Genomic DNA, 13,148 nt, shown 5'->3' on the forward strand with positions numbered 1-13,148 from the left:
GAATGCCCCAGCTCTGTGGCGAATCGGCCTCAAGCAACTCTAGCCAGAGAAGCTTACAGCTTCGTTCAGCGGGGAATTGTCTCGGCACAAGCATGTGGTAAGTCTTCACAAGTGCATAGTGAATGAATCAAGCTCACAGGAATGATGAGATGATTGCGTTACAATGGGTATTGGGCTTCGGTGGGCGTTCACAGGCCCTCTCATGACTAATGTGCTCGAGGGAGGAAGGGGGGGGTAAAGACGGGTTTCATAAACTTATCACTCATTTAGATCCGGGTGTTCAAAGATGGATCGAAGACATGAATGCTCATACATTCACTTTCAACAAATTGGGGAGCCTGGCAAAGGAAGAAAAGTGGAATATTAAAACCACGCATAAATAGGCACAAGAGCAGCTAATTCAATAGGACTTCATAGTCGGTAATCTAAGCTTAAATAGAATTAACGGCATTCCCATCTATAAATATAGTATAGGAATAAACATCAATTAGCTACTTTTGACCGAAGGCGTTGGTCTATGCATTATCCAAGATATTCGCGTTATATTCACCTACTAATAAATTTGGTGTATAACAAAAAATAAATTGAGAGCAGAACATAGTGCAATTAAATAAACGTAAAATCACTCGGCTAGCTCAAAAAGCATCAATTAATTTATTAGAAGTATATTGAAGGTGGGGGAACTTGACTAAACAGAGCCTTCCAAAGGTGCACGATTTCTCTTTGTACTGTCCCGCCATGCTAGTTGCATATGCCCATTGATTCAGCTTCATATAACCTCTTTTGGGCGCTCTTTCTTATGCTAGAAAGTTAGTTTTCTCTTAAGTAGATAATGCTATGGATGGCACCTGTACGCAGTAATTGAGATCAAGATATGGTAAGTAGCGGTCGTTTGTCTAAAGCGCCTATCGTACTCTTCTACATTTCTTCATTCGGTGAGTAGCCAGGAGTGCGGACCGCAGTTGCGCCGTCCTACCAGGGTTAATCTGTCGTGAGTCCCACTTCGTCCTTCGGCTAAGGGGTGACTTTCCAACTTGACTCCACATACATCGCACCTCGGGCCGCGGAACAGCGCCGCCTTTGGCTACACACACTTCCATCAACCTTATCTGGAAGGCGAGTTCCTATATCCAATTTTTATTCGTTGGAATTCGCAGGTGCTTGGGAAACAAACTGCGGCATTTATTGTACCCCGAATCAGCCGATGACGATGTCTCTACTTTCAGTGACTGATCCCCGGCCGGCATGTCTTAACCATTGGCCTTATACACTGATATACGTATAGTCACCTGTCAGGTCCTTGCGTCCATTCAAGTCTGTTGCAGATTTATTGTAAGTTGCTGTTCTCGGTGTTAGTGTGCATGGATGTTAAACCAGTCTCACTGATGGAGAAATTCCCTTTGGGACTTCTCGAAATGGCATCCAACTGGATGAAATGGGTGGTTGTAGAATTACCAAGCTCTTACTAAAAACCAAGAATACCAGATGCTTACGCGACATCTAAATGAATCGATTGGGCGGGCTAAAGGTGTGGCATTGAACGTAGACATATTGATCTGACGGATCCGGGACGTGCATCTACAATTGTGACCTCCACGGCAGAAAGAGGAATTGGGATGATTATAGAGCACTCACAGGAACTACTCTTTTTTAAGCACACTGGACGCTCTGAAAACCCACATAGCTTTTCCGCTAAGTATTACAGTTAATGAATGCCAATAAGTGCGTGTGCCGCATTTAGTTTTCAATTGACTTCTTGTTTACTTCACATCATCTGTGATTACTTACACCCAACCCAAGGCTATTTCTGGACAGAAGATCTAAGAGAGTAAAAATACAATTGTTGTGAGTTGTCAAGCACTACATATATTGCACTTTTTAGACTCTGCTCTTTCTACCATTGATCTACTCGTTTCGAGGAGGTTCGCATTCACATCATCACTTAGTACCACTGTGATATTCAAAGCCAAGAAATACCGCGGTCGCAATAACAGTGAGGTACAGATGGCGTGGTCCAACGGGGAGTTGCAGAATCATCCCCCAGCCTGACTACTGGACTAAGCAACTGCATATGGCCCCAATGGCTCTTCTCAAATGTTGTCAGGATCGGTGAATCCGGAGCGAAATACTCCGGGTAGACCTTCTTCCAACCATCCATGACCACCATGAGCAGTTCCGAAACGTACTGCGAAGGTTCCATACTCTCCCACTGGAAAGTCTTCTCATTCTTTCGCACCACATCGGGGGAATACAACCCGATTTCAGGTTGAAGAGAAATTGCATCAGCGGCAATCAAGGAGCTGAGCACGCGGTAGGAACCTCCAACACGTGTGCGATCACGAAGAGCCATCAACGCGCCGAGAGCTCCAATAAGCCCTGTCGTCATATCTGAAATAGGAAGAGGCGGCAGAATGCAAGTTCCATCGGTATAACCAAGAGACCTTCCGGTCACATAAGACGCACCGGAGGCCGCATCTCCGATTTGTTGCCATCCAGGTCTCTCGTAGAAAGGACCGTCAGGCCCGTACGCGTTTTCTTCCACGTAAACAACTCCCTTGCCTCTTTTGCTGGCTGTTTCTAGAAGGTTGTTCAAGCCGAAGCCTTTTCTCTCCAAGGAACCCGGTCGAAAACCTTGTATGAAAATATCCACATCTTGAATGAGCTCCTCTAGTCGAGCTGAATCCTCATCATTCGTAAGGTCTAGATCAATAGTCCGTACCCCAGCATTCAGTGTTAATTGCAAAGCCTATTGTTGAGATATATGTCAGCTGATGGTACGCAGCCCCCACCGGGAATATGTCTTACGTTTAGATCGGGAAGTTTACTACAGTTGACACGGATCACGTCTGCCCCAAGTGCAGCCAAGGTGGTTCCGATCACTGGGCCCGCAATGATTCGAACAAGCTCCACAACCTTGATACCAGCCAACGGGCGCTTGTCTCCCGGCAAGACTAGTAAAGGAGTCGGGGGTGTAGGTGCCGCATGGGACTGGTGGGAATAATTGACAAAAGGGTGGCTCTGCAGTCGCTTCCCCATCAATGTCTTGCCCCATCCCTCTGGAGTGTGGCAGATGCTCCCACAAAATCCATTCTTGACCATAATCATCTCGAGTTCGTCTGCGGTAAATTTCTGCACTTCTTTGCGAATTAGGTTGTAAGCCTCGGCTAAGGATTCGCATTTGGTTGCAGGATCAACACCAATAGCTTGGAGGACAGGGTCTGCATGGAGGGACCCATGGAGCTGATACCAAACGCCGGTAGTTTTCGTCGGATAGATAGCTGTCGTTCGCAGTCTAAGGGGGGTGGCAAAAACACCCTTTTCGAAATCGCGGTCAAATATAGAGGAACCTTTGCCCATCTTTACAAGCTCGCTGACGTCGGATCCATTCAGCCGAACAGTCAAAATGGATCCCAGCCAGATTGCGGCTTGGTCGGTATTGATGATGACGCTCTGATCTGCTACGTTTTGACCGTCGCGTTCAGCAAGAAGTTCATTGGCCACAACACCACACATAGCATGGAGGGCAGCGGCGACGACGGGGGCCTTCAGAGGGCCTGGGATCATAGGTTCCTCGTGGCCGTGAAATTTGACCGACTGCCACACATCTCGGTTCTTTGTAAAGTTCGGCGTCGCATTGGCAAGGATTTCGAAAACTCGGCGCGCGTCATCAGGAACAGCAAGAAAGCTCTTGTCCATGAAGGTACCTGGGCCGTAGATCTCCGGGCAGGGAAGAGTTGTATGATTTAGAGACATCGTAGAATCACGTTGATATGAGGAAGAAAGGTGAAACAAAAATGATGCTTGGTAGAACAAGTCGAAGCTGCTCGCCATATTTATACTATGAACCATTTATAAATCACTTACTAGTCCACAATATCTTTGCCAATTTTTCCCAGATAGGCATCTCCGAGGATTTTCGGCCGCTTCCCCCGATCGATTAGATAAATCGAGATTTCCGGTGTGCCGATGAATATGAACGGCATAAAAGTAAAGTTCTGTGATAAAACTGTTGGCCAAATGCAATTGGCCGCAAAGTTGAAATTGACCTCGGTCCGCGGATAAGAATAAAGTTGAGAGGGTCAATAATACAAGCGAGAAGCGACTGGCCTCCCTGTTCATTCCTGATTTCCCTCTTTCCGTTACCATATCCATTATATGCGGCTGTCGCTCTATCAAGCCTATGAAGTCATCGGCATTAGGTGTAATAGGCTCTACCTGAACCTTAGGTTTCCCATCAAGAGCCTTACGGTCATTGTAACACCCCACAGCCGGAGATGAGGGGCGATTGAGTAGATACCTTTGCGAGAAATGGCCACTCATACAGCAGGTCAAGCATCACTAAAATTTTATAGCATCAATTATAATTGAAAACTTCAATATCGCAGGTATCCTCAGCATGTTTACTTCATCGGAGCTATCATGTGACAAGATGTGTCCAATCGGGTGGAGAGTCTTCTTCGTTCTCCACTCCTCGGCTCGTTTATATTCCTCGACCCTTTTCAAATCCTCGGAGGTTTGACCTTCCAACAAAAGCAAACCCGCGGACAGTATGCCGGCCACACGATTTGCTGATCCTATGACCACAACTCGTAGCTACCGTTGTGCAGTTGCCTGTCAGGCTTGCCGTCAACGCAAGGTTCGATGCAGCTTGGCAGTCACGGGTAAGCCTTGCATTGGCTGTACCCAAGATAGGGCTGAGTGCATTGTGGTCCCAAAGCAACGAAAGAAGTGAGCATGAAGCCTCTTGTTGGAACGTTACACTATACAGTTTTCCTGATAACAATTGCAGAATCAAAAAGTCACGCCAACCAGTCATTTCCCACCATGATCCAGGTCCTATGCAAGATTCTTACTCTATAGATCATCTTCCCTCTGATCATGTGTCGAACCCTGTTATAGAACCCTCCACCTTTCAAAATGGACCCGGAGAAGCAGATCCAATTCGTAGACAGACTTATTCGATTCTTGCGGGTGACTCTGGCGAAGGCGAGATGCGCAATGGAATTGATGTTGGAGCTCCACTATTGGAAAAATCTCAAGATATCGGAATTACACCCATCTGTGCTGCGGATGAGGGTGATATCGAGAATGAAGAGAGGAGAGGGTTCGAGATTGCGACAGCAGCATTGGGACAATCTCGAAGAAACGGTCAGGTACCTTTCTACTCTGGTAAGCATATCTGACTCGGTGACTATGAAATGATCCCAGCTAATCTACTACATAGGAGGCCAGACCGGGCCGACATATGCCTTGGATATCTGTTCACCAGAGAAATCGTTGCCAAGGCACTTTCTTATTCCATCCCACTCCTGTTCCACTCTCTCAGATGCGGACCGAAGTTATCTTCAGGCAAAAGGAGTGCTTACGCTTCCCAGCGCAAAGAGTTGTGAAAGCCTCCTTCGAGCATACCTCCATCACGTTCATCCAATTATGCCAGTCATTGAAGTCGATCGCATCTTAGAATATCAGCACAACGGGCGACTTCACGAGTACAACACCCTCCTTCTCTGGAGTATCTTTTTAGCTGCAGTCAATGTGAAATCTCTCTGTCATGATGCTGGTTAGTACTAATCAACTCGCAGTTTATCTCTCCCGAAGTGTATGAGCAAGAGGGTTACAAATCTCGAAAGGAAATGAAAGCTACAATGTATTCACGTGCAAAAGTGAGTGGATGGTCGGCTCTAGTCGGCTTGAGAGATTGATATTTTCTTCATATTTTGAACGCACATACTAATACACTACGCAACATCAGTGTATGTATACCATAAGTGAGGGAATGGACAAGGTTGTGCTTATTCAGTCTTCTCTACTGATGGGGTTCTGGATTTCAAAACATGATGAGTATTTGCAACCGTGGTACTGGACAGGAACCGCAATCAACCTTTGCCAGATGCTAGGACTGCATCGTAATCCAGACTCCTCGAAGCCTAATTGTGCCGTCACTGATCGCCAACGGTGCCTGTGGCGGCGGCTTTGGTGGACCTCGTTTTATCGAGATCGCTGGCTTGGGATGAGTTTTGGAAGACCATTACGAATTAACCTTATTGACTGTGACATGCCTATGCCAACGGCCACCGACCTACTTATTGACGTGGTAGGGTTACATGAAAAGACATCCCATGGCTTTCTTCCAAGTGATTTGTCTAAGCTTGCCTCCTACTGGGTGACATTGATCGAATTGAGCAAGCAATTAGGCGCAGTCATTGCTATGAACTATCAGTCACAAAGATCAAAGCCTACAATCCAACAGTTTGAGCATCTTGAATCAGAGATTCTCCAGTGCGCACTACCAAGTCAATACGAGTCTGGCCTGGCTAACCCGGCGCGATTTCATCTATTCCATGTTCATTTGCATTATCAGTAAGTTTGGGCTCTTCGTCATTCCAGAATCATTGTTGTTAAGAAACAAGGGTAGAGCGCTTCTCATCTGCTTGTATCGACCTTATGGATCTGAAACTCCGATTGATCTCGATACTGCTGAACAAGACGACTGGCAGCATCGGATGTGCCTAAAGGCTGGTGATGCTGCGTCCAAGACCAACGATATTTTTCATTCTCTCGTGGAAGATGGTCTCCTAGTATTCGCTGGGCCTATGACGTGAGTACGCGGTCTTATTTCGCTTCAGCAATCATTTTGTTGTTATCTCTCAACAGTTGAGTTTACTCCGTTGGTGATTGCAACCTGACACATCTTAGGCCTTCGCTCTTAGTCCCAGCAATGCAAACGCATTTACTTTTTTATAAGTCCCCCGACTCCCTGACAAAACGTCTCAGGCTTCATAAACTTGAGATGTGCATGCTCATTATGGAAGAACTCCAAAAAATATACAATGTCGCTTCCATTTATCGAGGAATCTTCTTTAAGGCCATGCAGCAGATATGCCCCTCATATCGAACCGGAATGTCTTCTTCCGACCAGGCAATTATCTCAGTTCCAACAAGTGGTTCTTGCGGCGGAAACTACAATTTTAGTGAGGTTGCCCCCAGTCGTTCAGAAACAGAACTTCTGGGTAGCGTCAGCGCCTTTGCCAATATCACAGAACAAGAGACCGACTCGCTTGGAGAATTCATGGGCTCATTGCTCGATGAGACCTCAATATTTAAGTTTTGGGAGACGTGGAATTCAATGTGAAAACGTCAAAAGGATCGATTATCTTTATTTCTATTTCTTACGCATTTTATATTTTTCTACTCTTTATTTACATAATACTTCCTTAAATACTTAGATGTATCTAAAGATTTGTTTACGTAACTATAGAATGTATGGATATAATATTCTCTACTTATGATAGTTACTAGTACTCTTAGGAGTTTGGGTCTTGACCTATAGAGCGGAGATGAGCCTTGTACTTCTCAAGATACGGGTGGTTGCCACCGCGTAGTGTAGAGAAAATTTTCAAGTAATTGCCGCACAATCCCCCCCTCGAAGCCGCATAACGTATGGAGTCTGACTGTTGTGATTGCGATATGTTGCTGTACGCAGGTACGCTTCTGGTGGTTGCCATCTTTACAGAAAATACAGGACTATATAAGATAGTTGCTGAGGCAGTCGCGATGTCGTAAAGCTTTTCGATCTGATTACAAAGAGTCAGAAGATACCAGAGTCAGATAGACAAAATGCATATCAACAAGTGGCATATTGAAGCCCTTACCATACCAATGCCGTGAGCCTCCATTGACTGCAGAGATAAAGATTGACAGAGGTCTAACGTTGACTCTGCGATGGAAACGGCGTAATTAAAAGTGAGCTCACCATGCTCCGATTGAGCCTTGAGAAGACTATGAGTCAAGCAGAGTTGCCAAATGCGGTTCTGAAGCCACTTTTGCGTTATGAGGATATCGGCGAATTGACTAATAAGACACTGTTTATTGAAGCCGAAAGGAACTTCGGCTACCCTTTGGGGTTCGTTCGAGTCGTTGAGGTTGATCCGATCGTAGTCTCTGAAGTGATGCTGACAATCAACGCGGGACATGCTCTTATGCAGTGACAAGATTTCGTTCTCGTCATGCTTCTTGCAACAGCCCTGACTAGCACCGCAAGTGCCATTCCAGCAGTTAATATCGTCATCATTTATGACACAAAAGAGTTCCATTAGTAGAGATAATCCCATCAGTGCAGCAGCATCCTTCTCATTATAGACAACCACGCCAGATAGAAGACCGTGGGAGGAATCGTGAATGATATCATTTGAAAGTGGCCGATCGAATCCTGGAATTAGCCGGAAGTTGATAGGATGCTGGCGTTGAATAGCATATGCTCTGTGGAGGTAAGCTAGTGCTGCATTACATATAAACACAATTGGCTTGTACTCACTTTTCTGTGATTGACAAAATCAGGTATACTCTAATATGTTGGCCTTTTTCTTCATTGGAAAGGAGTTGGTATGAGTCTGGCTTATTCAAACCCATGGTAAGAGCCAAGTCAACCGCTTCCCTCAATCGAAGCCATGCAGCATTATGCTGGTTGCTACCAAAGAGGCAACCGAAAAGAAAGAAGCTGGTTAAAACCGCTTCCAGTTCTGGACTTTCACCAAAGTCGGCAGAACTACGCATCTTGATGGCCTCATTCATGAGTCTCTTAGCTTGATTAGCTCGTGTTGAAGTCGTCGACCGCTCATTAATCAAGATGGGTTGAGTAATCGCAAATGCACAAAGGGCTAAGAGCATGGATCCAAATAGAGGATTCTGGTGGTGCTCGTGGAGGAACATTCTGCTAAGCAGAGAGGAGCGATTGAGAACGGGTAAGGTTGGATGCAACCGATCAAAATAAACCTCTATCCATGGAATCAGATTGACCTCGCTGATAGAAGACGGCCATATATTGTCTGTGGCTTCGAAACCGTTCTGTGAGGGTAAGAGGTTGTACATGGGTGGTCGAGGGTGGCTGGGTTCATGCTGCACAACGCCATTGCCATCGGAATTTGTTTCCACGATGAGCGGAAGAGCAGAGTCCACGAAAAGGTTGGTCTGAGGCAGGCCAAAAGGACATAATTGCATGCTCACTCTATCCGGTGGCCAGTATTCTGCGTCATAATTGTTACTGGTTCTAAAGCCGTTATGCATACTTGGTGCAGCGAAGTCGACCTCACAAGCAGCAATATTTGTACCAGGCGCCTGCAGGTCCTTATAGATGAAATCTACCACATCCTCCAATTGCGTCGAATCATTGTTTGCTTCCGGTAGAGACTGATATGACTCTAAATTGCTCTGCGTAGGGAGTTGCCGGGAGTCAGATGGGCTCAACATCTCGTTGCTCTCGTCAAAGTGATTTTGCTTAGTGAGCTGAATTTGCTGCCGCTGGATTTGCGACAAGCGACTTCCATATGGGTTAACCAAATTATGAAAGGGAGGAGACACAATTGAGCTTTGAGTTTTGGCTGCCATACTTACTTCCCAAGTGGGCCACGTTTCCTTTGGGGCTTTAGATAGGTGCATTCAAAATTCCTAGAGAGACATGTCGCACATGGTTGGGAGAGACTGCACTGTAGAATGATTAGTATAGCATCCATAGCAATAAAGATTGATGCTCTTGAAGCACAGGGAGTATTACTTTGACCTTGCGGAGTTTGCACTGATCACAAGCTCGTTTCGATGATCTCGCTGGCGACGCTGCAGCCTCGTCGGTGATTGGTGACACGCTGCTACGATCCATTTCCGGAGCCATGGTGGACATATGTCGCGTTAAGACATTCAGGGACGTATATGGTATAAAGAGTCAGATGAGAAGGATATGGAGGCGAGTGGTTGTATTTTACTCCGGAAACAGAGCGTTATTGGAATTAGTGTCGCAAATTAGTCAGCAATAGGAGTGTAACGACCAGCAGGCACCTCAAAGATGATAGGCTCACACGTGCGGGTTAGCTAGTTTGTACCAGACAGAGCCGACCAAGTCCGCCCGCCAATACAACATGTGTAGCACAGGTTGGGAAGATGCGATTGTCTATGCCGCGGCAGAAAATTTGTCTCTACCAGTGGCAAGTGCAATTTATTATGCTAAATGCTATCTTTTGCGTTTGCAAACGTTGGTTGAACTTCTTTCAGTCATATCTCGAGTTTCCCTATCAAACTATAAATAAGTATAGTTCCGGAAATTTGAAGTGATATTTCGGAAGTCTACTTTAGTTAAAGCTGCTTTAAATATATCCACAGGCTAATGGATGTTTGAGGCTCCTAGTGAAAGTTATTATGATTGGAAGATTAGAAATATGAGAACTTGACACATTCTCCACAGAGTCCGCTTCCCTATAGGTTGCCTAAGGGCGCTATTGATCCATCGAGAGGATCACAGTAATACCCGTGGACATGATATACTTTATTACGTAGGCAATGGTGTTTGGGAAGTAAAACGCACAAATATATTCTGAAATAAAAGTGTACTTTAAGCCACTAGCTATTACCATACCACAATTCCTCGGTAGTATCTTATGCTCCTCATGCCATAATAACTGTCAGGGACAGTGACAAATCATTTAATCCAAGTCACCGAGGGTTGTACCTCCCAGCATGTACACTCCATAATGGCAGCTCTCTCATTGCCCAATGGCCTCTGAGCATATCTTACAAACGGTAGAACGCCAAAGCACCTGCCACTCTCGGGGTATATTCGACTGGTGATGGCGACGCGCTCATTGATAAAAACCTCGAGTACACTTACATCAAAGAAAATGTGAATATTAAGTGCCTCTGATTTGATCAGTTGATTTGATGGGTCCTGCGTCGAGAATAAGGTGTGTGGAGCTACTACAGGATCTGTATTTATGTCCACACACCCTTCCAGGTAACCCGTATGTACTTTGTAACGCTCGACGACCACTACTTCCTTTCTTGGATCAAAAAAGATTGATACTTTGCTCAACCGACCTGCAGAATCTTAGAAACCAACAATGATTCACCCACGGCGCAATGTAATATGCACTTACGAGGGCATAGGTATAGTTCGAGACCAATTTGTTCCACATCTCCTGTGACAGTTAACGAAGCCATAACTTCGAGGTTCTTTGTTTGAAAGGGCAAAAAATAAGGATTAATTGTAGGATTTCCATCGTCAAGATGCCTGTCCAGGTTTGCTGGCAGATTAGATAGCCTCTTCTCGTTTCGACGTAGAGCAGTCAGGCGAGAGTCTGGGGAGGAAGTCAATGTTGTGACAATGAAAGTACCGTCTTGAGATTGAGAGCAGTGGATCCAATCAAGGGTTAGCAGATCCGAACGGCTGGCAGAAACAACTCGATCAATACATCTCATCCCTAGCACCCGAGGTAGAGACAGTAGGCCACTCCATTTTTGTCTTTCTGTCAGGTTTACTGGAAGATCATCTTCGGTAATCCAGCCATAAATGATCCGGTTATCTGTTACTGGGTCGTAAAAGGAGTTGGCGGCATAGAAGCAACCAAAATCAAGGCAGCCGCCAAATCGGAAATCCAGCACCACTGAAGGTTGGTCGCTGCTGAAAGCTTCACTTGTTTTCCTTTTTACCCGGGCGCAGAGCCAGTTTTGGAATCTTTCAGATCTTCGTACCTTTTTTGGCTGATCTTCGAATACACAAGCTGCTTCGGTAAAACGTTCCGGTTTGGTTAACCCCCCTTCAACGCTCATGACAAGCACGTCGTGGTCATTTCCCAAATTGTCTCGCAGAGTCATGAAATTGGTGACCTCCCAGTTACTTCCAAAGTCAGGCAATCTGGACGAAGGCGCAAAGTTTGTGCCGGGGGCGAAGGGCATGCAGAGGTAATTCCACTGAGTAAGATCACGCGCGTCGATAGAATAGAGGAAGATCGTTGGCGAATATTGGCGGATTCCTCCAGCAATCACTCCATATACATAGTCTCCTGTACGTCGACCGAGGCACTTATCGACGCTCTCCCACTGACCGACGAAGGGATCCCGCCAGCCGGTAACTTCGACTTCATTCGGCGGACCGGAGACCAAGGAACTTATTGGGGAACGCTTCCATGTTCTACCGTAGTCTTCAGAGGTCGCCATACGGATCAGCTCGCTACCTTTACGATAAGGCAGAGTCCAGTGGATTGGTGTGTGTTGTGCCGAAGTATAGAAGCTTGTTAAGGTCTTATCGGATACTCCTAGCGGGTTCACTGATAGTGTGCAGCCTGTAAATACTCCACAAGGATCATCCTCAACGGAGGGTTGGATGGATGGCTGCGAGGACACTTGCCAATGCACTAAGTCGCGAGACAAGGCGTGGCCCCAAGACATATTTCCCCAATCCCAGCTGTATGGGTTCCATTGAAAGGCTATATGATAATAACCGCCATCCGAATCAATGTAGCAGGGTCCGCAGGGGTCGTTGGCCCAGTTTTGACGAGGCATCAGATGATACGTGGGTCGCCATCTAGAAAAGTCCTCTTTCACCCGAGATATCAGACTTGTTGTTAGCAATTTTCATTGGAATTGCAATTGACGTATGGATCCTCGCGGCATCCAAGGTTATTACACGTGAATTACCTATCTTGCAAGCGTTCTCCAGTCGAGTAAAGGGGACATCTCTTGGAGGATCTGCCGTAATAGCCATGATAATTAGAAATAAGAAAGCTGTGGCTGTGAATTTAACCCAAGAATCCACCCGTTCCTGCCGTCAAGAGAATCGAATCCCAAAAGGGCGCCGTTAGCTTCGTGATGCGTCTAGCTGGAGAGTACCTCGATTATACGGTGAACTGCTGGTCAACCAATATATCTTAAGGCGTAGAGAATAAAGACAAGCAATGTGAAAGAATGCAAAGATTGTGCAAAGTAGGTCAAATTTGGACCAAAATGTCGAAAATATAGACAGAGAAGAAGATGATACCGGCCCCACCGAATTGTTAATTGCTTCAAACAATGGCATGCACGTTTGATATGAATTTATTCAGCAACGACTAGATATTCTGTGTCAAGGGCTCGGGGGAATGTGTGCGAATCATATCTTTTACTACGAGATAATCCGCCCAGCAATTGAGTCCATCAACCCCAGACGGAACATCTCGGCGAAACTGGTCGCTACTATCTCGGCGAATCTTGGTTGCTACTAACAACTTCCGGGGAGTTTTCGGGGAAACCTCCGCCACCGAATATTTCAGCTCACCGACAATTTACGTAAGCTTATATGACTTTGGTTGTAGGTGTATGCTCATCAACAACGAGCTAACCTGGGGAAT

General features: G+C 45.9%; 4 protein-coding genes across 4 annotated transcripts; 1 reads left to right on the top strand and 3 right to left on the bottom strand.

Moving 5' to 3' along the window:
- Positions 1–1,960: 1,960 nt before the first annotated feature.
- On the bottom strand, positions 1,961–3,753 carry TRIVIDRAFT_52705 (uncharacterized protein; the record flags this gene model as incomplete). The annotated part of the gene is made up of 2 exons (XM_014100272.1): positions 1,961–2,746; positions 2,806–3,753. The coding sequence occupies 2 exons, from the start codon at positions 3,751–3,753 to the stop codon at positions 1,961–1,963; spliced, it is 1,734 nt and encodes a 577-aa protein (XP_013955747.1).
- Positions 3,754–4,576: 823 nt separating this feature from the next.
- On the top strand, positions 4,577–7,132 carry TRIVIDRAFT_192042 (uncharacterized protein; the record flags this gene model as incomplete). Its single annotated transcript, XM_014100273.1, has 8 exons — positions 4,577–4,728; positions 4,790–5,169; positions 5,225–5,535; positions 5,583–5,663; positions 5,774–6,360; positions 6,416–6,598; positions 6,697–6,941; positions 7,002–7,132. 8 exons carry the CDS (start codon positions 4,577–4,579, stop codon positions 7,130–7,132), a joined length of 2,070 nt encoding a protein of 689 aa, XP_013955748.1.
- A 172-nt stretch (positions 7,133–7,304) lies between these two features.
- Positions 7,305–9,664, bottom strand: TRIVIDRAFT_222887 (uncharacterized protein; the record flags this gene model as incomplete). Its single annotated transcript, XM_014100274.1, has 5 exons — positions 7,305–7,574; positions 7,653–8,259; positions 8,315–9,316; positions 9,391–9,482; positions 9,551–9,664. 5 exons carry the CDS (start codon positions 9,662–9,664, stop codon positions 7,305–7,307), a joined length of 2,085 nt encoding a protein of 694 aa, XP_013955749.1.
- A 671-nt stretch (positions 9,665–10,335) lies between these two features.
- TRIVIDRAFT_111987 (glycoside hydrolase family 32 protein) lies at positions 10,336–12,805 on the bottom strand (the record flags this gene model as incomplete). Its single annotated transcript, XM_014100323.1, has 3 exons — positions 10,336–10,860; positions 10,920–12,359; positions 12,460–12,805. 3 exons carry the CDS (start codon positions 12,524–12,526, stop codon positions 10,466–10,468), a joined length of 1,902 nt encoding a protein of 633 aa, XP_013955798.1.
- Positions 12,806–13,148: the final 343 nt, after the last annotated feature.

This window comes from Trichoderma virens (assembly GCF_000170995.1).
Source record: "Trichoderma virens Gv29-8 chromosome Unknown TRIVIscaffold_69, whole genome shotgun sequence".
Lineage (NCBI taxonomy): Eukaryota > Fungi > Ascomycota > Sordariomycetes > Hypocreales > Hypocreaceae > Trichoderma > Trichoderma virens.